We start from the raw sequence: 22,312 nt of genomic DNA on the forward strand, positions 1-22,312 counted from the left end.
TCACCACATTAGATCCACATTTATTGAACCCACGCAATTGGTTAATGTGTCTCCTTTCTTTGGCACGTAGTAGATTCACCATCTCTTTCATAAACAACAATAAAAAAAAAGAAATTCAAATAAGACAAAGGCATAGATAGCATCATGGAACTTTGCACTGTGGGGAAGGGGAAGTCCACAACCTTGTAATTGAACCAGTTGTGAGTCATGGGTTTGCCTTGTTTGGCCATTTACCTTGCTGGATCAATCAAGCCCTAATAAACTAGTCCCAACTTGTTTGCCCATTAAATTATTTGTCCCACAAAGAAGGGGAAAGTTGTTTAAAAAACAAAGCAAAGAAATGAGAGGTGGATAGGCCATGGCATGTTAAGAGGCATTAGGAAATTTCACAGGCTTTAGGGCATGAAAACCTCTCCGCATTGGCTGCCTTCTCCTCTCTCAGCTCGGTACGCATATACCCACACCTCTCACGCCTCACTCCCCTCCTCCCACCCTCGCTTTCTCTCTCTTCTAGTCCGACAAGGTCTCTCTCTCTCCTTCTCTCTATGGGTCCGGAGTTCGCGAGGTACCTCTCTGCGGGTAGAATGTGAGTTATGTCTCTCTTCTCTTTGCTTTTTTTTTTTTACCCTCTATCGGGTTCAATCCTTGTTCTCTCTCTCTCTCTCTCTCTGTACTCAGTGCTTTACGAAGCAAGTTTTTGTTCCTTCCCTCATTTGAGAAGGGAACATACTTTCTCGTGTATTGGTTTTATTGAGATTTTACTTTGACTTCTTGTGACTCTTCGTATTTCTTATTGGTTTTTGATTTTTTTTTGTTTTTTTTTTTTTTTGTGGAACTTGATACTTGAGTGTGTTGAATTTTGATGTATGGATCCCAATCTCCGGTTGAAAAAAGGTTTCTTTCAAAGAAAAATCGAGTTTTGAGGGGAATGATTGCTCGTTTCTTGAGAAAGATGGCTGCTTGGTTTTAATCTCTCTGTCTTTTAGATGTTTGCGCTGCTGTATCTTCCTTGGTCTTGCTCCTGCTTTTCCATTTACTTAATTTGATCTCGGTGTTTCAGTTCATTCATTCAGGATTTTATGTGAACTTTCAAAATTTCCCATCTTTGCATGGGGGTTTAGATTTGGGGCATCAATTTTAGACGGGGTTTTTTTGAGTATATGCCCATGAGATCATCTTTGTCGTCAGTCATCATCTAGGATACCATGTTTTTCCTTTTGTTCGCTGTGGATGCAGTTAAAAAAATGTAAAGATTTCGGTTGCAGGTGAGTGTTGAGGCCGTTGGGCATGAAATACCTTTGGAGTTAGACCTTGGTTGGGGCAAGAGGATTAGCTTTTGATCTGATCTTTTTAGGTGTGGTGTGATTGACCATGATGCAGACTGCAATTGCCTTCAAAAATCATGGAGGACTTGGCGAGAATTATGTCAGTCAGCCATCCCAGGCTACTCTGATGCCTTGGTGGATTGGGTCTCAACCACTCTATGGGGAACCTTTTGGCCAACTGAAGTCTTTCACCGAGGAACATCCTCATGGAGAGGGCCACTTACCAGCTGCTCCCCGACAAATGCATCATGCTGTAAACCCAGGGCCAGGGCCGGCTGTCCCCGAGAAAGGGGGAGATGGTATGACTAAATTCTTGCTATTTCCAGGTAATATTTCCTTCACCTCTAATGCTAGTCACTGTCTTGTGCCACTTCGAAAATGAAGCAAGAACCTTTTATGCTTCTTCTGTTCCACTGGCCATTTTGTAACAAGTCCCAACATAGACCATTATTATTATCCTGTGGTCCTGGAATAAAACAACTGTCCATCATGGTATTGGTTATTATTCATGATTCTTTCTTGGGGTTTCAAGTACGGAACTTGTCGGTGTTATGTTTCACAATGTTGGGAGGTATAATTTCCTTTATGAAAAAAGTAGAGAAAAGGAGGAAAATACTCAGCAACTTTTATGAAGTGGTCGATTTACTTTTCACTGAGATAAGACTTTTTAACTCACATTCAGCGGCTACAAGTTTAACCGCAAGGCTTACTAGGAAATGGTATATATAAGGACTAGCTCTTGTATTGACAATGCGATTCCACCTCCTTAGATCCCTTTGTATTTATTCCTCTTGTAGTTATTTCTCCCCTCCCTCTCACTCAATAGACACCTCTCCATCATTTGTTAGATGATAAAGAAAAGAGAACCTTGAAGTCCAGTTCTTTTTCTTAAAAGAAAAGGTTCAGTTCTTGAAGCAAGTAGAGATAAAAAGCCCAGCAGAAAAGGCAAAGGTGGATCTTAGGATGAAGGATAAATAATCAACTGATGACTACATAGGATGAACTCATTACTACTTCATATTGTTACATAGTGAAAAATAACAGAATTTTACAAATGGGAGGTGGTTGCAAGTTTAAGAAGGTGTGAATTAGCAAGACCTAGTAAATTCTCTTATCACTACCGGTTGATGTGAACTAGGTAAAAGCAAACCTCATAAACTGTAAAACTTAGCTGTTTGCAATAATTCAGAAAGCTTGCCTTGGTAGAGCATGTAGCTTTGAGTAAAAAGGATTGACACACTAAAAAAGAAAAATCAATAGTAAATCAACCCAAAGCAATTGAAATACGACCTGGTGATTCTATATATTAAGTATTCAAATCTTTATTTTTAAGAAAATAGCTAAAGAAGTGTTTTTGTAGCATTAGCTGGTAGGCATTATAGCGTTTGTAGTAACGATAGGTAGGTGGGGGGTTTCATGAATGGATTCCCGGATGGAGGATAGATTATGCTTATACCATGATAATAGTTAGTTCTTGTGGTGTTTTGAAAAAAAAATAAATTAACTCAAGCTGCCTTAGTATTGTTTCATCAATGACCTGAATGCCTAGCAATTAGGGAAACAAATTAAATCCCAGGAAAATCTGAAAAGGTATGAAGAACTCAGTTAGAATGAACTTAAATGATTGAAAGACTTCTTAGAAGATACGTTTGTTAAATAACATAGAAGGCTTCATGGTAGATTAATGTTTACCTTCTGATAGTTGAATGATTGTAACTGATCATGTGAAATTATTTTGTCTACTTAGATTTTTGTAGAGAATATAGCTTGATGAAATTGACAGTTACCCTACCTGCAAACAAGGTATTTTCTTAGAAAAGTGACCATATATAGTGTGATCACTAACTAAATGCATGAAGCCTCGCACACCATTATGTATCACTTTCTTAACTGCTTTCATATATTAGAATAATGTTGAAAGCTCAACATCACCTCATAAGCTCCAGAAGGTCATCTCAATTTCTTAAATTCCTACTCATGCTCTCCAAACTGTTTGTTTATATCCTACAGTAGTTGGATCCAAAATTCAGTACATAATTTTCCTTTCTATTTCACTTGTGAGTCACTCTTGATCATGGTTGCAATTTTTAACACCGATATTATCATCATTCCACAAGGCAAGGACTATGGCAATCTCCCTGGAGCCTCTATTCATATACCCTATAGGCATTCACGATGTCCTCGATATCTTTGGCATCTGTTATATCATTAGATTTGATTTCTGTTGATTAATTTGACATCTATCACCACAGTTTTTTTTTCCCATCCATAGCTATTGATAACAGATGTTCACAATTAAAGCTCTAACCTGCTAATTTGAAATTAATTAGGTGATTTCATTTGCTAAAATATAGATTAGGTGGTAGGCACTATTTCAAAGATGTTGACTTTTTGGATTCTGAATTTGGGCAACGAGATGGACTAGCACTCTTCATAAAGGCTTTGATAAGAACAAAAAAAACATGGGATATGGGCAAATACATGTAAAAATAGCCACCATTCAACAAGTAACTTATAAATATAAAGTTGCATAGCTTTTGAACATGTTTATTTCTGGAGTCTTCTGTCTACAGCTGGCTAAATGCTAAATATTATATAGTTTGAATTTTGAACATCTAAAATATTTTTGATTCAGACTTCAAGGACTCTGGAAAAGAGCAGAAGGCTCAGCAACATTCTGGAATCATCTCTTTACAGTCATGTTTGCCTGAACATCAAGGTCATTTTGAACTGGGAGTTGGTCAATCTGTGGTAGGCTTTTTCATTTTCTATGCTATGGTTACTTGAACACATATAACTTTTTCTAAAAGAATTTAGTTAATGATTCATCATGTGTTATTGTCATTGATGTTTTGTGGATTGCTGAAAATGACATTGTAGGTTTGTTCCAATTATTCTTATGTTGGTCAGAGCTATAGCCTCTATGCACCTTATGGAGCTCAAGCAATGGTTGGTTTCTCCTTTCTTTTTCAATGATTGATAATCTCTTAAATGAAAATTCCATAGGATTTCAAGCGAAAGTATTATTAATGGAGTTGCTTCTATTGATGTTTTGGCAAGCTACCCACAGTAATTTCTGTAAAAAACATGCCTTTTGGATCTAATATGTTAATATATAGTAGGTAGAACTTGAAGAGTTCTGAATTACAATTTTGAGTTCTATAATTAATGAATTTGCAATTGACCCAGAAAGTAGTTTGCTACTTTGCTTCTTTTGCATTGGTGTTGAACTTGAACACGTTGACAAGATGTCTAGCTCTTGTTGCATTTTGAGTGAAACTATTTAGTCTTGTTTTCTTGGTCTTTGCATATGATGTGAGCCACAGTAGTCTCTTTATTAATTACTTTCCTGTATCTTTATGGCTGGCAGGTTGACTGGCTGTTGTTACATTTCATTGTCATAATTATAGATATCACTGTTATTTCATCTGTTTGCATCTGGTTATTGGTACATGTGATGATACAAAATCTGATAATATTTTACTTATCTAATCAGCTTGCATGGTTACTATTGCCCTGAGTGTAATATACTTAAGTTATTCATTTTGTTACAGAAAGTCTTGTCCAGCTATATAGTTCTGAATATGGATGTGCTTTGTTTGATTGGTCAGTATGTTATAGGTGCTAGCAGGGTTTTTTTAAAATGTAGATAAGGATTCTGAATATGATAGTGGCTGCAGGGTTTAATCATATAATTTAAGTAAATAGATTGTTTGGGTAATCAGATAATTATAGATCACAGTAGGGATTAAGAGGTAGGCCATTTAAAATATGAGAGTAATTGTGTATACAACAGTCAGTGCAGTGCAGAGAATTATCTTTATCATTTTAAAAACAGGATGGCAACTTGTCCATTTATTCAGTGACTATTGTTTTCCTGCTATTCTTTGTTTTCTTATCCAGGCATCATATTGTCCCTTTCCGGAGATCAAAGTTCCTTTAAGTGCGCTATTAGATAGTCAGTCATGTTGCCCTTGCTTCCGCCTTCAGTTTTGACCTTTGAATTGGTGTGCTTTCCTTGTAACTCATCCATCACAACTGAAACCAGAATCCAATGATTTTGTAATCAGACTACAGTGTCAGACGAGTAATTCAGAATTGTAGTTTTATCCTGCATGTTTATCTCCAACTTCTCAGTATGGTCCCTATTAGTTGCCATCCAACTACTTCTGATACCAGAAAGGACAAACTAGATAGCTGTGGTATGGCTTCAATTTGAGAAATTGGCCTCTTAGGTGTTGCCAACCTAGAAGAGGTGTTACTTGGCATGCAATCAATAACAAATGGAAATTTTAGATTATATTGAGCCGAACAGTTCTAGCATTGGGCCCCTTTTGATCTTTTTGGATTGTCTACCTTCTGCTTTGTAGACACACATTACTTTGTTCCACAAATTATAAGGTGAAGGCAAATTTAAATGGATAAAAGAGACAAAGGATAACATCTTATTCATTAAGGTAAATATTTTAATAGTTCTAGTTCTCAATTCGCAATGTTTTTATGATTTTTCTAAGTAAATAGTGATGCATTGAGAGGTCAGATTGTTTGATCCATGATGCAGATGGTAAATAAGTTTGTTTCTTTAGCAAGAGGCCAGAAGATACATAGTTGACTGCAAGGTTTTGAAAACTAGTATCGGTGACCGTATCGGTCATCGGTCGGTTCGGTATGGTATCGACATACGATATAGCTGGCATGCGGGTCAAATTTTTTTTTTTTTTTTTTTTAGGGGGGAGGGGTGTCCAATCAAAGTTTTATGGATTATTGAATGTTTTAAAGTCCAAATTGATATTTAGTAGCATTCATTAATGTTTGCATCATTTCGATACATCTTTAATGCGTGACACGAATCTAAATATGACATTATGTTATTTAGCATTCTAAATAATTAATACATTGACTAGATATCATTGAATCCTAAAAAAAAATTTGAAAATACTTAATACATATCGATCATCAGAATCTGATCGACCGTCGATGTTCATAAATAGTAGGATCATTTATATAGTCAGGAGGGACATCAGTTCATCCCTCTAGCCACAGCATTATCATTTTCTGTGTTTATTCTATAAGGTAGGTGCGTTGGATCATAACTCATTCTCGATCTCATTGAGATCCTGACTCTTGAGAGGTATCATCGGACTGATAGCCTGGTTGTGAAGGGATCCATCGAAATATACCAATAGTAAATTCCGATCTGTAAGACACTATGGACTGCATAAGATAGTAGCTACTAGAAGACGATGTTTCTGATACACCATACCCATATCCATCAAGATCATGGGCTGTCTGTGGCTGCAGGTAAGAGGATCTATAATATGAGAATGAATCTGATACATCTATGGATCCTACTCTACGTGCAAGGTTATATGTAGCTGCATCATATCCTAAATGACCTCGTGAAGTCCGTCGTTTGTATGAAATCGTATCACCGCGAGTTCTACCAGCTCGTGCATTGTGGTTCCTATTCTGCATGGTGTGCGTAAACTGAGACTCATCGGTGAATTGAAGATCACCAATCGGCTGCATCTCTTGTCCTTCGGTCCCTCCATGATCACTAGATCCATGAGTAGCTGAAGAATTATCATCACTACTCTGCCTGATATCTGAATCTGAGTGAACCGAATGCTCTCTCTCTACTAGGATTGCAATTGTCTTATTTTTTCTCTCTGTGCATTGCAGCTGCCTGCCCTTTCGTCATGTCTTGCTCTAGCTGCCTAGGCTACAAGGATGGATGCATATCGAAAATTAATGATTTTAGTGTCATTGTGTAGATCATCCATAGATCTATAACATATATTAAAATCATATAAAAAAAAATTGATATAGTTTTTCTTTGTTTTTTCATTTTTCACGAATGTTTCAAAAAAAAATAGGAGAAGAAGAGAGGAAAGAGAGATAGGAAGGAGAAATATATTTTTAAGACTTTAATTCACATATTTCTGGAGTCTTCCTATCGCTTTCAGTGTTAGGGAGTGAGAAAGAGAGAGGGATTGAGAAATGACTTCCTGTCTCGGGGGCTTAAAAATGCCGCTGAATCGGGCGGCTCGGCTCGGTAAAGTAGCGTACTGCTTAGTTCAATCTGAAACTATCCAGTTCAGGGCCGAACCAGGCAGTTCCTAATTTTTTTCTTGTCGGGTGTCGAAAACCAAGGCCAACTGACCTGGTTCTGCGTCAGTCCGATTTGGTACGGCCTGAACTGGGTGGTTTGGTTCGATTTTCAAAACTATGGCTAACTAGGTTTCTGTACCGATTAAATATAGAATGCGAGGTATTAATCACTATAAAATTTTTGATATTAACAAATTTTGCAAGCTTTTAGTGGCAACTTTCTTTTACTAGTTTAATTACATACTGTTCACCGCTAAACAATGGAATGAAAACTTCTCTTGGTCAAAAGACTTCATTATTGCTTAGCGTGACTATTAAAATCTCTCCTTTTTTTTACTTTGCTTGGTATGCAAAAATCACTAAAATCACTAAGAAATCACCCACTTGAGGTGATCAATCAAAGGAAAGACCACTTGTATCATTTGATTTTAAGAGTACTACATGATGGATTCTAGTTGCTAATGCAGGATAGATTATTTTGAGTCAAGTTGCTTGAAATAATATGATTTAGATCCAATCTTTTAGTACCAACTATAAATTCGACGTGATTAAGTATCAAAGGTGTGGATTAAGGGTGCAGTCAAGTCGAGCCGACTAGCTAAATGCTCAAGGTCAACTCGATTCAAAATACTTGGGCTCAAAACTCAACCTGGAGATTGTTCAAGCCTTAATTTTAAGCTTGAACTCGAACTCGATTAAAAAAAATAATACTCGAGATCAACTCGACTCAACTTGAATATCAATCGATCCATACTCGAGCTCGACTTCAAGCTCAAATTTATGCCTTGGTTTTAATAAAAAAAATGTAGATAAAAGTTAGGAGTTAGGCCAAATTTAAAATATAAATATTATATTTTAAAATATTAAATTAATAATATATATCATAAATAAAATATAGTATTATTATAAATAAATATACTTGATTAGGCTTGTGAGCCTTTGAGCTGAGTATTTTGCTACTCAAGCTTAGTAATAGTCGAGTTGAGTTGAGTTGAGCATGGATCCAAGTCAAGCTCGAGCAACTTGCAAGCTGCTTAGGTCATTTACTTCTCTAATGTGGAGTGTCTAGAATTAGTTGCATGATTAATCTTGCTATCAAAAGTGTTTTCGTCAATATATAACTAATTCAAGCAAGTCTTTTCATCTTCATTAAAAAATATTTTCATATATTCTTTTGGTGAATGATAGCTTCTTAAATAGGATTTTCTGTATCGTGTTGAACCAGCCGGTACACCCCATATCGTATCGGATCGGCGGAAAATTGGTACGATTTGGCCGGTTCAATCGGTATACCGGAGGGAGGAAAAGAGGGAAAGTGAGAAAGAGAGAGGAGAGGGAGGGAGGCGGGAGCCATTGGAGGCCGACGGTGGCCTGCTGTGATGGTCGGAGGACCGCAGGAGCATCTACAGCTTGATCGTCATCCGATAGGGCTTTGAAACGAGCGAAAAAGAGAGATCACCGAAGATGGGAGGATGGGATGGTGGAGATGCCGTCGTGGCCAGCGGGCGACGGAAGCGGTGCGGGCGGCATTGCGTCGTGGAACAGGGACTGTTGCCCCTGTTCATGCATGGCCCTTTTTTAAAAACGAAGATCAACAGTGAAGCTGGCAAACCATTTGCCGACTTCAGTGTTTAAAATATTTTTCAAAAAAAAATTAAAATCAATGAGGTCATTGCCGGCTTCACTGTTTAAAATATTTTTCAAAAAAAATTAAAATCAATGAAGTCGGCACCCGGATTGCAGGCTTCATTTTTTTGAATTTTTTAAAAAAACTAGTAAACAGTGAAATCGGCAAACCATTTGCTGGCTTCACTTAAGTTTTTATTTTAAAAAAAAATCAATGAAATAGGGATGATGTCCTTGTTTCATGCTCGCGGCGCCACACGCATGGACTGCACTGTCTGACGGCCCCACCGACTCTTTTCTCTTCCTCTTTTTCTCTCTCTCTCTCTCTCTTTCTTCTCCTAGTTCGGGTCCCTTGCCTTTGTCGGTTCGCATCGGTTCGGTATGGAACCGTACCATGCCATACCATATCGCCGGCTGGCCGATATGGCCTCTGGTACTGGTTCTGAAAATCTTATTCTCAAATATTTTTAATATGGGCATTATGTCATGATTTGTTTAAAGTTAATCCAAGTTTGATCAATTAATCTAGACACTTGGCCCAATTTGATTTATTTACTTGAGCAATTAGTCAAAAATCAACTGTCTAATGTTGCTAGGCACCAAAAGTCTGATCTAATGATCCAGTTTGCTCTCTCTCTCTCTCTCTCTCTCTCTCATGGACACATGCATTCCCCTTCTTGCTAAATCCCTCTCCCCTTCCTTTCCATTGACCTAAGACTGCTGTGCAACTCCTTAACAGAGGTTTAGGGTCAGAATCATATAGAATGAGTTAGGGTTCACTTCCCATGCTTGGAGGAATAGATAGAGGAAGGAGAATGGTCTGGAGCATCTTGACTTTAGCCTACCGGAATCGTTAATAAAGAACCACCCCAAGATGTTCATAAGTGGGGTCTAGTTCCCAAACCTAAATGAGGAGTGTACAAAATGAAGGAATAAAAGAGAAGGGAGGAGGGACCGAGGGGAAGGGGCCTTGGATTTGGGAGAGATGAAGGAGAGGTGGACGACCATGGATTTGGAACAGACAAAGGAGGAGAATGGGGCATGCATTTGGAGAGACAAAGGGGATAAGAGTTGTTTTGCAGCCTTAGAGCAAGACCTTATCAATACAAAGGAGAAGCTGGCATGTGGTTGGAGAAAAGGAGGGGAAATGTGTTGCTATTGCTGCTCTAGAGGAGCAAGACCTTGTTGATCCATTCTGGCCTTGATTGTTAGCATGGATGTCAAAGTAAACTAAACGACACTCATGTTAGAAATATTGTCAAAATCATTTGATTTCTTTATGATTCATTATCAATTGTTAAGTTGGACTGAACCAACTTCAGAAGCTTACTACTGATTTATGATTTGTCTTATGATGTCTTTGATCTGTTGCCTTCGTCTTATTTGCATAGCATAATTTATTGATGCATCTGAATTCCAATACTAGATTCTTACAGTCCTTTGCAGCTTATGTTTTAATGGCATCTGTGACCATAAGTTTGATACTCTAGATTGAATAAACTCCAAGAAACATTAAAAGCACCATGCAAATTCTTGATCTGGTGTACAACCATTTCGTTGCCATTATTTACTCGGATCAAGCATAATATTGTATGTAATATCCGGTCCAAATAGACTAGCTCACCATGAATCGGCCCCTCAAGCCCACATGAAAAAAAAAGAGTGTAACGAAGACTCCTATTGGGAGTCTTCTTTTCTGTGCCCGATTAGGATGGGGTCTCCTAGGGCCAACGAGGATCCTAGGAAGAGCCCTATAAAACCCCTCTTCCCTCCATGGTCGGCCACGATGAGCATCGATTTTTTCTTCTTGGATTCTTCCATTGAAGCCGCAGACGCTCTCATCGTGTTTGCTTCAAATCCTCGTCGGAGATCTCACTGGAGTCGGAGATAAGCCTCGGCCCTCCCTCTCTTCCTTCCCCTCCTTTCCACGGTGTCGTGCACCCCTGCCGGTCGTCGGATTTACCGAAAAACCCACAAAAAGCAAGAACCCTATTTTTTTCCTATTTGACTGAACTTTGTTCTCCCTTTTTCGGCCACCGGTGCCATTGTTTGCAACGCCTCACACCTAGGTCTGGACCCCCACCTTCCTGCCTGCCTTCCCCGAAGGTCATGGCCTTTGGTGATCGGTCAATGATCGGAGAAAATTCAAAGAAAGGGGTGGTTCCCTGTTTTTCCAAAATTTTATGGTTTTCTTTTGTTGGCCGGCTGCCTACCACCGACCGTTCCTTACTCCGCCGCTGTCGGCCAGTTGTTTGCCACCCACTGTCGGTCATCCGACTGTGAACCACCAAACCACCGGGCCTTCCTCCTTTGATCAGCCAAGAAAGGAAAAAGAGAGAAGAAAAGAAAAAGAAAGAAGAAGAGAGAGAAAAGCCTCTTAAAGTCCCTCTAACATTCTCTTTCCTTCTCTAGAATTTTTCTCCTATTTTTTCTCTAAGAAAGACCTATAGATCTTGTATTGAGCTATTTTTTCCTCTTTTAGGGATCCATGTTAACCTCAGTGTGATGATCCTGAATTGATTTAGTGCCCGAGTGGTCTATCGAATTGGTCATCCAGTCAATCACTTTCTTTTATTATTTAATTTTATTGAATATATGGAATGAAAATTGATCATGATTTAATATTTTAAATAAGATTATCTGATTCATTTAAGGAAGACTAAAGATTTAGAACGATTGAAGTAAGTGGATCTTATGCTCATTTATTTTTAGGTTATCATATTTTCTTTGCAAATAATTTGTTGCTGATGAAATCATATTTTTTATAAAATAAGGATCAGCATATGTGATATGAAAAAGCATGTTTTATTATGAACATTGATTTCATGAATATGTTTTATGAAAATAGCATAGTTATGAAGCATGAATTTTATGATTTTTTTTTATTTATATATATGTATGTTTTAAGAAAAAAAATAAAGATTTCAAAGATTCTTAGATAGCTATGAACGAATCTCTATGGGAAGGTCAACATTCAGAGCTAGCATCCGCATGAAATATGGCTCTGCCAACGGGTATAAAGTTGGCATACGAAATAAGAACTCTATCGATTAAGAAACGTGGCCCTGTCATGGATATAATAGTGATTTTAGCACGAATGTCTGTGAGCAATGTTTTGAAGCATGATACGAATACATGACAAGAATGATTTATGATTCATGATTATGAAATATACATAATTTATGCATGTATGATTGGTTTATGACTTGTTTTATTTTATGTTCTATGAAATATTTTATTTTATATTATCTGTTATTTTTTAAATATTATATTATTATAAAAAATTTATGCTGGATTCGATAAGAAAGCGTAGGTTCTACTTACTGGGCTAGTGTAGCTCATATTCTTTTTATTTTTTTTATACAGAGGAATAAGGTTAGGACTGACGAAAGAAATTCAGGCTTGAAGATTTGCATAGCAAGCTTAAAAATTTTATAGTAGAAGTTTAGGTTATTTTATGATCATGGACTTGTAGTTATTTATTTATGAATTTTGAGATTTGAGTTGATATTTGCTTTTGGATTTAGATGCTCTAAATCAGTTTTGGTTTAATTAAGCATTTGAATTGAACTTTATTATTACTTTTATTTATGATGCATCTGTTATTATATTTAAGAAGAATGTTGGCTTCATGTTATCATGGGCTGTATCCCTTGATAGCATGGTCATGTTATGTATCGGATTTGGGATGTGACATTTTATGGTATCAGAGCTATATGTTTTATCATGGATAGAACTTAAAATCTAGCAGTAGATAGTTAGGTCATGTATGGTTAGATTCTGACTTAATTGAATAAAGAAGGATAAATTTTATTAATTATACTACTGTCCTGTTATAGAAATGGAATAATATTAAATTTTGGATAGGAAATGATGAGCGACAAGGAGGACGAAACCTTGGCAAATATGGCTGCTAGGACGAGCAAGAACGACGTTGTGGGGAGCTGCCAACCAACTGGTTGAGCGGGCTCCTAATGCACTGACTACTCAGGTAGACATTATTGGAGTATGTCAAGTGGTGGCCCAGCTTATCTAGCAGTAGCAGACACAAGTCGCTCGACCTACATCTATGGAGTCATACTATGAGAGATTCAAAAGGCTCAACCCACCACTATTTGAAGGCGGACCTGATCCTTTGGTTGCAGAGACATGGATTCGAGAGATGGAGAAGATGTTCGATGCCCTACAGTATCCCGAGAATGTGAAGGTCAGATTAGCCATGCCTATGTTGAAAGGGAATGCTGAGTTCTGGTGGACTGCAATAGAAGCTGCCTATGGATATACTGATGAGTTTCTGGTTTTGAAGCAAAAGGACGATGACAGTATTGGAATATGCCAACAAATTTAACGAGCTAGGCCGCTTCTGCCCCCAGCTTATGGAGTTAACAAGGTTTAAGATATAGAATTCGGTCTCATCTGTCTTCTCATATTTTTGACTACAAGGACGTGTTGGAACGAGCTTTGAAGGTGGAATCAAAATTAAAAAGATCAGATCTAGAAAGAGGCCAAGATAAGCAGGAAATTCAAAGGATCAGTAGAAAAATCGAAAAAATAATAACTCTGACAAGAAAGAATCTATATCCTGTTCATATTGTGGCAAAAATCATAACGGACATTGTCTCAAGAAGATATGAGCATGCTTCTCATGTGGCGAGAAAGGACACATGACACGTGATTGCCCAAATAAGAAAAAATATGACTCCAGACCTATCAGATTAGTTGACCAAAAATAGAAAGGAAATGCATGAGTGCTTGCTTTAACCCAATAGGAGGCCAACGCAAGTGATCAAGTAGTGATAGGTACTATCCCAGTCAATTCCATAGGTGCTCATGTGCTATTTGATTCCGGTTCTTCTCACTTTTTTATCTCTCAAGTTTGCTACTTTGAATTGTATGTCTGAAGAATTGATTGAGCCGTTATATGTTAGCACACCTCTTAAGAACATTGCTATTGCTAACATTATTTTTAAGAATTGCATAATCCAGATAGGAAAAAAAAGAATTAGCAGTAGATCTGATTTAATTAAATATGCATGATTTTGACATTATTCTTGGGATGAACTGGTTATTCTTGTACCATGCCCATATTGATTGTTTTGGAAAAAAGAGTGGTGTTTCAAACTCTGGATGAGTCATAATTCTTCTTTTAAGGCGAAGCTCATAATGCGGAACCCAAACAGTTTAAGCTTTCTTCGAGTATTATCTCAGTTATGAATGTAAGGCTTTAAGGAAAGGATGCGAGGCATATTTGGCCTATGTAGTGGATGCCCAGAAGGAGAAGATAGAGTTGGATGATATTCCAATTGTCAAGGAATTTTCTGATGTTTTTTCAGATGAGCTATCTAGACTGTCTCCAGATTGTGAGGTTGAATTTAAAATTGATATCACGTCGGGGATCGGATCAATATCAAAACCTCCTTATCGGATGGCTTCTGCGGAATTATGTGAATTAAAGATTCAACTATAAGAACTTTTGGATAAGAAGTTTGTCTGGCCAAATACACCATGGGGAGCTCCTGTGTTATTTGTAAAGAAGGATGGGAGCATGCGATTATGCATTGACTATCGGGAGTTGAACAAAATAACTATGAAGAATAAATATCCTCTTCCTTGAATAGATGACTTATTTGATCAACTACAAAGTGCTCAAGTCTTCTCCAAAATTGATCTACGATCAGATTATTATCAACTAAGAATTAGAGATGAAGATGTGCCTAAGACTGCATTTAGATAAGGTATGGCCATTATGAATTTTTAGTAATGCCTTTTGGACTAACCAATGCACCGACTGCTTTTATGGATATGATGAACAGGATCTTCAAGTCGTACTTGGATCAATTCGTTGTTGTTTTTATTGATGACATTCTAGTTTATTCTAAAAATAAAGAGGAATATAAGAGACACTTGAGGATTGTGTTACAAACCTTGAGGGAAGAGAAGCTCTTCGCCAAGCTCAGTAAGTGTGAGTTCTGATTGGACAGTGTCATCTTCTTTGGTCATATAATATTTAAGAAAGGAATTTCAGTCAACCCAAAGAAGATAGAAGCTTGATCCATTCTAATCATCATTACTCATGCCAACAAGGCAAGGTAGGGAGTAGCAGAGCAATTGGTGCAGATAGAGTCTAGGGTTCAATTACCTTCCATTACTGAAAATTATGACATGTTGTAGTATCATATTACCATTAGATTAAGATTTAATGCTAGGTCATGGATGCATAATTGCACGACAGGGTTTGGTTCATTGTTGAGTTGTCGAGACAGAGGTAGTTGCCCCATCTGATGTAATTGGATTCAAGTTTTGAATGGATTTGGTTGGAATCCAATCCATTGACAGGGCTAGCAATGAATTTCTACAGTTGATATGGATGAAGGCATTACTTGGCATCAACAAATTTAATTGCTTCATTTAGAAAAAGGTGTTATTGTTTGGGTTGTGCAATGACATGTCTAGAGTTATAGTGGCTCTGCTCTATTCTTCTTTTTCAAAATAAGCGACGGCCTATTTTCACTTTTTTTTTTAGTTTTAAACTCATGAAGTCGGCAACCCAGTTGCCGACTTTAGAATTTTTTTTTTAAAATATCAGCCGGCTTCACTTAAAACCCAATTTTAAAAAAAAAAATTCATGAAACAGGGGCGTCGCCGTTGTTTCACGCCCGCAGCGCCACCTGCGTCGATTGCGTCCTCCAACGGCCAGTTAGAGGCCATCTGGCGGCCCGCTGGCTCCTTCCCCTCCCTCTTTTTCTCTCTCTATTTCTCTCTTTTTCTTCTTCCAGTTTGGCTCCGGGTTTCTTCGTCGGTTCGCCTCGATTCGATGCGGTACGAAACCATATCGTACTGCCGGCTGGTACCGGTATGGAAAACCTTGGTACTGAACCGTATTGAGGGCAGACTGGCATGGTTCCGATGCTCAACACAAGAAATTGGTGAGAGAGGGAGAGAGAGGGGGGGAGAGAAGAAGAGAGGGAGAGGGAGCGGAATGGCTAGAGGAGGGCCAGGGAGGGCCAAAGGGCTCCGCCCTTGATTCCCCTATTTCACTTAAAATAGGGGCCCCAAGGGGGCCCTTCTTTTTTTTTTTTTTTTTTTTCCTGAAAATTTCCTCTCTCTCTCTCTCTCTCTCTCTCTCTCTCCCCCTCCCTCCAACCCTCCTTCGACCATCCCTCCCTCTCTTTTCCTCTCTCCTTCCCCTTCTCTACTGCCTTCCCCCAACTTTGTTGTAGTGGTACAGATCTAGCACAGAATGGCATGATACCGCACTGAGCCGTGCCTCCAGGCAATCAGTACAGGTCTTGATACTGGCATAGTAATCCTTGGTCATGAATAATATAAATACAAAAAAAGAAAAATTACTACAGATTATTCTAAAACATACTTGGCCTCTTTTAAAATGGAATAGCATTGTTAAGATGAAAAAAATAAAGTTTTGATGATGATGAAAAGTTGCATGAGTGTATGTAATAAAGAGAACTTTCCTTTTTTTTTGGAGGTTGTAGGGTGCAGATCAGGTCTCTCTCTTTCAGCTTTTATTCTACATGCTCAATGAACATTCTTCAATCTTTAACAATTGCATTTTTACTAATATTTGAGGTGACGAATTGTCAATGCTTTATTATTATGAAGAGTTGGATCATTGTGGATGACTGTGTTCTCTTTGCAATGAAGCAGGGGCGCATGCTTTTACCATTGACTGCTGATGGGCCGATCTATGTGAATGCGAAGCAGTTTCATGGTATCCTACGGCGTAGACAGGCTCGTGCAAAGGCAGAGAGAGAGAACAAACTGATCAAAGTCAGGAAGGTATGCATCCACCCTACAATACATAGATTGTTTGAGAACATTCCTCTTTTTTTGCTCAATTCGAGTAGAGTTTTTTATTATTTATTATTATTATTTTTAAGTTATATGTCTGATATATTAGTTAATCTTGTAGGCCAAAATCTGTGTTGCAAAATTTTTCTAATGTTGTTATGGTGCCTTTTTTCACAAAATGCCCTTTTTTTATCATGTTGTCCTCTCTTTGACCAAATGACTAATTGTTGAAGGGACTGAGACTTTTATCCAAGTATTGAATATATTTTCACAACTTTTTTGTCAAAACATCGATCCATTTTTTTTGGACTAGTGCGATATTCTTCCTTTGAGTTTTCATTTCTACAGCCATACCTGCATGAGTCACGCCACCAACATGCTATGCGCCGGGCAAGGGGCTGCGGTGGTCGCTTTCTGAGCATGAAAAGTGAAGGCACTGGACAAAGTGGTAATATCAATACCAAAGTGAGAGATGAGGTGCCAGCAGCTCGTCATGCCACATCTCCAAGTTCTGAAGTCCTGCAGTCTGATAGCGGCAATATCAACTCAGCAAGTGGCGGCTCAAGCTTATCAGGATCGGAGGTTACGAGCATGTATGCTCGGGAGAATGATCACTTCCAGTTCATTGAGCATCTTCATCCATCTGTTTTCCACCCGCTGCCCAATATGATGGATGGAGAGCATCCTACCAGGATCCACACGAAATGGGCCACAGCAGCTGATGGCTGCTGTGACCTCCTTAAAGTCTGATGATGGTGTGGTGCTGGGGAGGGGTGTTTGTAAATTGTAGTATTTGCTTCTCTGAGCTGAAGATAAGTACTTGGCTTGAGAGCGATGCTGCAACATGTTAAATCCCCTCCAAAGCTTTCAACCAAAATGGAAGAGCTGGCTACGCTGGTATTCTGCTTGATGAAGTCAAGTTCTGGTTCAGGGATCATCCCGGCCATCATTTGGTTGATTTCTAAAGGCAATTCATCCTTGGCTTTTCGGGTCTTTTCTCATCGCTCAGCAGTTCCTGGAACTCTGGCAGTCTTGGCACTGCTGTGATGCTGATTAGTCCTATCTGTAAAAAATGATCTCAGCAGGTTTCATCCCTGCTTGGTGAGAAATGAGAATAACAACCAAAACTCTGGAATGGTTATGTTTGTAAACATGATGTGGCTGGATAAACGGTGCTTTTGGAGTGTGTTTGCTTAAGGTCTGGTATGCAAGTTCTGAATTCTGGACTTGGTAATGTATTGCTCTATTTGTGTGGAAACTAGTTATGTTGTCAGATGTCATTGGCATTCTTTGCGGGATGATCGTTTACTTCTTTTTTCTTTTTTTTTTTCTAATGTAAAAGAAGGAGAGAGCCATCCAAATTTATTATAGAGAAAAAAAAACAAAAGAAAGATATAGAAGAAAAACAAGAAACCCAGAATAGAATAGAAAAAGAAACCTATCAAATCCTCAACACAAAAATTCAAATTTAACATTTATATCTTAAAAAGAGAAAAATCTGTCATTACAGAAAAGAAAAAGAAACCTCTATCAAACAAACATCGAAATTTAAATTTATAATTTAAATTTTTAAAAGAGAGAAATCTTTATTATGCTGTTGATGGGATGAAGTAATGCCAATCGTTGGAGGAGATAACGAATCAACTCGTTCCAACAGAGGAAGGGAGACATATGGCTACAACTAATTGACGATGTCTTCATCCAATGCTATTATGGATGGCCATTTCGTCTTCATCTATGACGACACCAACAGCTCAGAGGAGGAAAGAATTCGGCAGTCAGTGGAGGAAGCAGACAATCGGAGAAGAGTAGGTATTGGCGACTGGAAGGAGAGAGAGAGAGGAGAAAGGAAGAGGGCTTTCGGTGGAATGCTCATCGAGTAGGACTGACGAGCGTCCTGATCTTGCTGTAGGGAACAGAGAGCCTCAAAATAGTGGGGGAAGAAGAGAATCGAAAAATGTTAGTGAGGGAAAGGAGAGAAGGGGGCCCATCTGTCAGAGGAGAAGGCTGGCCAAACGCTAGCAAGCCAGAGGGGGGCCCGACCAGAGGAACATGAGATCCTGTCCGGAGGAGCAATGATCGGAGGAGGAAGATCCTAGCCAAAGGTGAGAGGAGGACCCGATCGAAGGAGGAAGATCCTAGTCAAGGAAGAACAAATCTTGTGGCCGAAGAAAGGGAGCAGAGGAAAGGAAGAGTAATGGGGGGCCCAATCGGATGTGAGAAGGGAGAGCAAGGAGTCAGGCGTGGGTCTGGCGATTGCCCCATTGTCGAGGAAGATTGGTCGGACCCGTGAAACTTTGGCAGTAAAGAGAGCAACGGGGGGTCTTGAGAACAGCCAGCTTTCAGATCAGAAATGTCGTCGCTATCTCGTGAGAACAGTCAGAGAAGAGAGATGGGGGGAAGTTGGAAGTAGGCTTTGGCCATCCATTGGAGGGAGAAGGGTGGCCAACACCAATGAGCCGGAGGGGGAAGAGCGACACCACAATGAACACCCCAATTCGGGCACACGAAGAGGAGCAGGGAGGGCCTTTGCACCATAATAGGAGAGGAAAGAAGAGGAAGGAAAGAGAGTTCCAATCGAGAGGGAAAAGGGAGCCCAACCAAAGGAGGGAGTTCCCAAATGAGGAAGAAGTCCTCAAAGCCCGAGGAAGGGAGAAGGGAGAAAGGGAGAAAGGGAGACGAGTGAGGATCCAACCGAAGGTGAGAAAGAAGAGCAAAAAAATCAGACGCAGATTCCAGCGAGGATGAGGGGCTCATTGGGGAGGGTCTTGAGAGGGTGTGGGGTTCATCGGAGGGGGGGATCTTGAGAACAGTCGGAGATGTCCTTGCCATCTCACGAGAATAGCTGGAGGAGAGAAAGAAAGAAAGGATGGGGGGAAGGACAGGGGTAGAGAGAGAGGGAAGAGAGGAAGAGAGTATGAGAAAGAGAAGGAGAAAGAGAGAGTGAGGCTGAGAGATGAACCCGATGGTCGGCCGCTAGAGGAAAGGGTTGTCGGAGGAAGTCTCGGTGCTCAAAGAGTGGAGGAAAGAGGTTTTTTAGAGCTTTTCTCTCTAGAAAAGATTAGAGAGAAGCTCGTTGGTGTGGAATATCTTATAGTTCATGTCTTGACTACGCTGACTAGCTTAAAGAGGGGAATCTAAGTCCAGGCTTCATTCTCTATCACCAAAAAATATTCTTAAGAGCTCATCAACAAAAGCATTTTGCCTTGGTGACTCATCTGTTTGTGCATTTGGCTCATAACAAGCGGTTCATCACACTTTGAGAGCCATTTAGAATGGCATATCGTGATTAGAGTGCAATCTAGCATTGATTCAGGTCAAGTTAATATGCTCTTATCATGTGGATTTCTGATGGAAGAACCGAATCATGATTAGACTTACTTATCGGTGGGCCGGGCCGGATTCAGGTCGGACTCAACTTAAGGGAAGATAGTGATATTTTTAGGTCTGAATTTGGCCCAGCCAAGCCTTTGGGCTCTTTTTTAGGCTCGAGTTTGTTATATATCGGGGTTAGACTTTTCGCTCAGATCTCTGGTTTTCTTTTTTTTTTTTTCTTATAGTTTCTTGGAATAGCAGAAAACTTGGGCCAACATTTTCTGTATTGGCCTAACATTTTTTCTATTTGTTTTGTTGTTTGGGCCATCATGTCTACTATCTTTTTAGGCCTTTATTTTCTATGTTGGCCACTATTATTTTGACTATATTGCAGTCTATCCCCACTTTGACAACAAGGAAATGAGATTGGAGAATGGTGCTATAGGTTCTTTAGTCCTTAAATATTTACAAACATCAAATTATGTAGTTTTTCTGCTCACTATTGGTATATGATCAATGAGAATTCGAAAATGATCAGTCACTTTGACTATATATTGTTTTTGGACCTTGGTCCACTTTTTGCATAAATATATATAGCTCTTTTGTCTCATTATATTGGAATTAGAAGAAAACTTCTAAATAAAATATAAGAGAAAATAATCAAGCTATAGAAGAGGAAATAATCAAATAAAGTATCCGCTATACAAGGATTAAAATAAAATTACAATCAAAATACCAAGTATTAAGTTGCATTAAGTTTCAACAGCTCATAGGACTAAATGAAAAGAAAATAAGCACTAGATAATATTCATATAAATGCTTCTAATACATCAATAATATACTGTAGAATAATCACACTACCAAAATAAACTACATATTTCTCCTTATCTTTGTTCTTTACTATTTGAAATTTTGAGCCTACAAATCTCAAATACAAAAAAATCAATTAAATTAAAATTAGCTAAGCAAATATCAAGAGATTCAATATTTATAAAAAAAAATTGTTGACAGAAAGAAAATATTCTTGCTAAGCAAATAGAAAATAAAATTAACAAAATTATCTAAAGAATGTCACCACTATCATCTTCCTCCTCATCAACCTCATCATTAGCAGAGTTAGATGATCCATCATCCAATGACCTTGGAGCCAGGGTTACACCAGTACTTCCTAATTTATCCAGTCCCTATTCATGCATTCATGTAATCAAAATTATTTAAACAATGTCACCTCCATCATCTTCCTTCTCATCAACCTCATCATCAGTAGAGCTATATGATCCATCATCCAATGACCTTGGAGTCAGGGTTATATTAGTACTTTCTAATTTATCCAATCCCCATTCATGCATTCACATAATCAAAATAACAAAAAATAAACAAATAGTTCATAATATAAGCATACAAGTAATAAAAAAATTAAATAGTATATAAAAATAATTACTTGAGCAAAACCTCTCGCACGGATCCAATCTTCAAGACAAATCAAAGCTTGAACAATCTTTGATTTAAGTGAGCTTCTCTAAGGATTTATCACATTTTCTCAAATGCTAAAGGCTGATTCTGATACAACTATAGAGATTGAGATAATCAAAAAATCATGGGCCATCAATGCAAGCTCTGGATATCTTGATGAATTCTTATACCACTAGTCTAAAATATCAATTTCACTATGTATATCTATTCACTACATTCTTCCAATTACATATCTAATAAAGACTTTTTTGATTGAGGAGTGGATAGTTGGCTCATAAATTGTTTGTAATTACTAGTGATAGCATCATGAATCCCAATTGTAGAACTTGAACAAATTGAAGATCCAATACTAGATAATGTGGTGGGAGCATTTCTTTTATACTCATCAAACAAATCACAAATGGTTGTCACAATAATTTTTATATGCACTTCAACACACTCACTATAAAGCTTGGTAAAATAATAGTTTACAAAATGTACCTTATAGCGGGGATCCAATATTGCCGCACAAGACAATCAAATTATATTCAGTCCAATATTTATCAAATTTTTGAAGCATATCATCAATCATATTAGACATGAAACTATATGAACCTCTTTTTGCTTTCAACGAATGAGTATAAATCTTCCACACCCTTTTGAAGTAAATATTA

The 22,312-nt window shown here is 38.3% G+C and overlaps 1 protein-coding gene across 6 annotated transcripts; it reads left to right on the top strand.

Moving 5' to 3' along the window:
* Positions 1-302: 302 nt before the first annotated feature.
* On the top strand, positions 303-18,129 carry LOC105034307 (nuclear transcription factor Y subunit A-10). 6 transcript variants are annotated; one of them, XM_073251794.1, is made up of 6 exons: positions 303-446; positions 1,266-1,651; positions 3,961-4,076; positions 4,206-4,274; positions 16,725-16,859; positions 17,220-18,129. In XM_073251794.1, exons 2-6 carry the CDS (start codon positions 1,372-1,374, stop codon positions 17,619-17,621), a joined length of 1,002 nt encoding a protein of 333 aa, XP_073107895.1. In that variant the 5' UTR covers positions 303-446; positions 1,266-1,371; the 3' UTR covers positions 17,622-18,129. The 6 variants fall into 6 exon arrangements, with proteins under 6 accessions (XP_073107895.1, XP_073107898.1, XP_073107894.1 ...); XM_073251797.1 differs by having other exon boundaries at positions 307-446; positions 1,381-1,651; XM_073251793.1 differs by lacking the exon at positions 303-446 and adding an exon at positions 447-586.
* The last annotated feature ends 4,183 nt before the right edge of the window (positions 18,130-22,312 follow it).

Source organism: Elaeis guineensis, chromosome 2 (assembly GCF_000442705.2).
Source record: "Elaeis guineensis isolate ETL-2024a chromosome 2, EG11, whole genome shotgun sequence".
NCBI lineage: Eukaryota > Viridiplantae > Streptophyta > Magnoliopsida > Arecales > Arecaceae > Elaeis > Elaeis guineensis.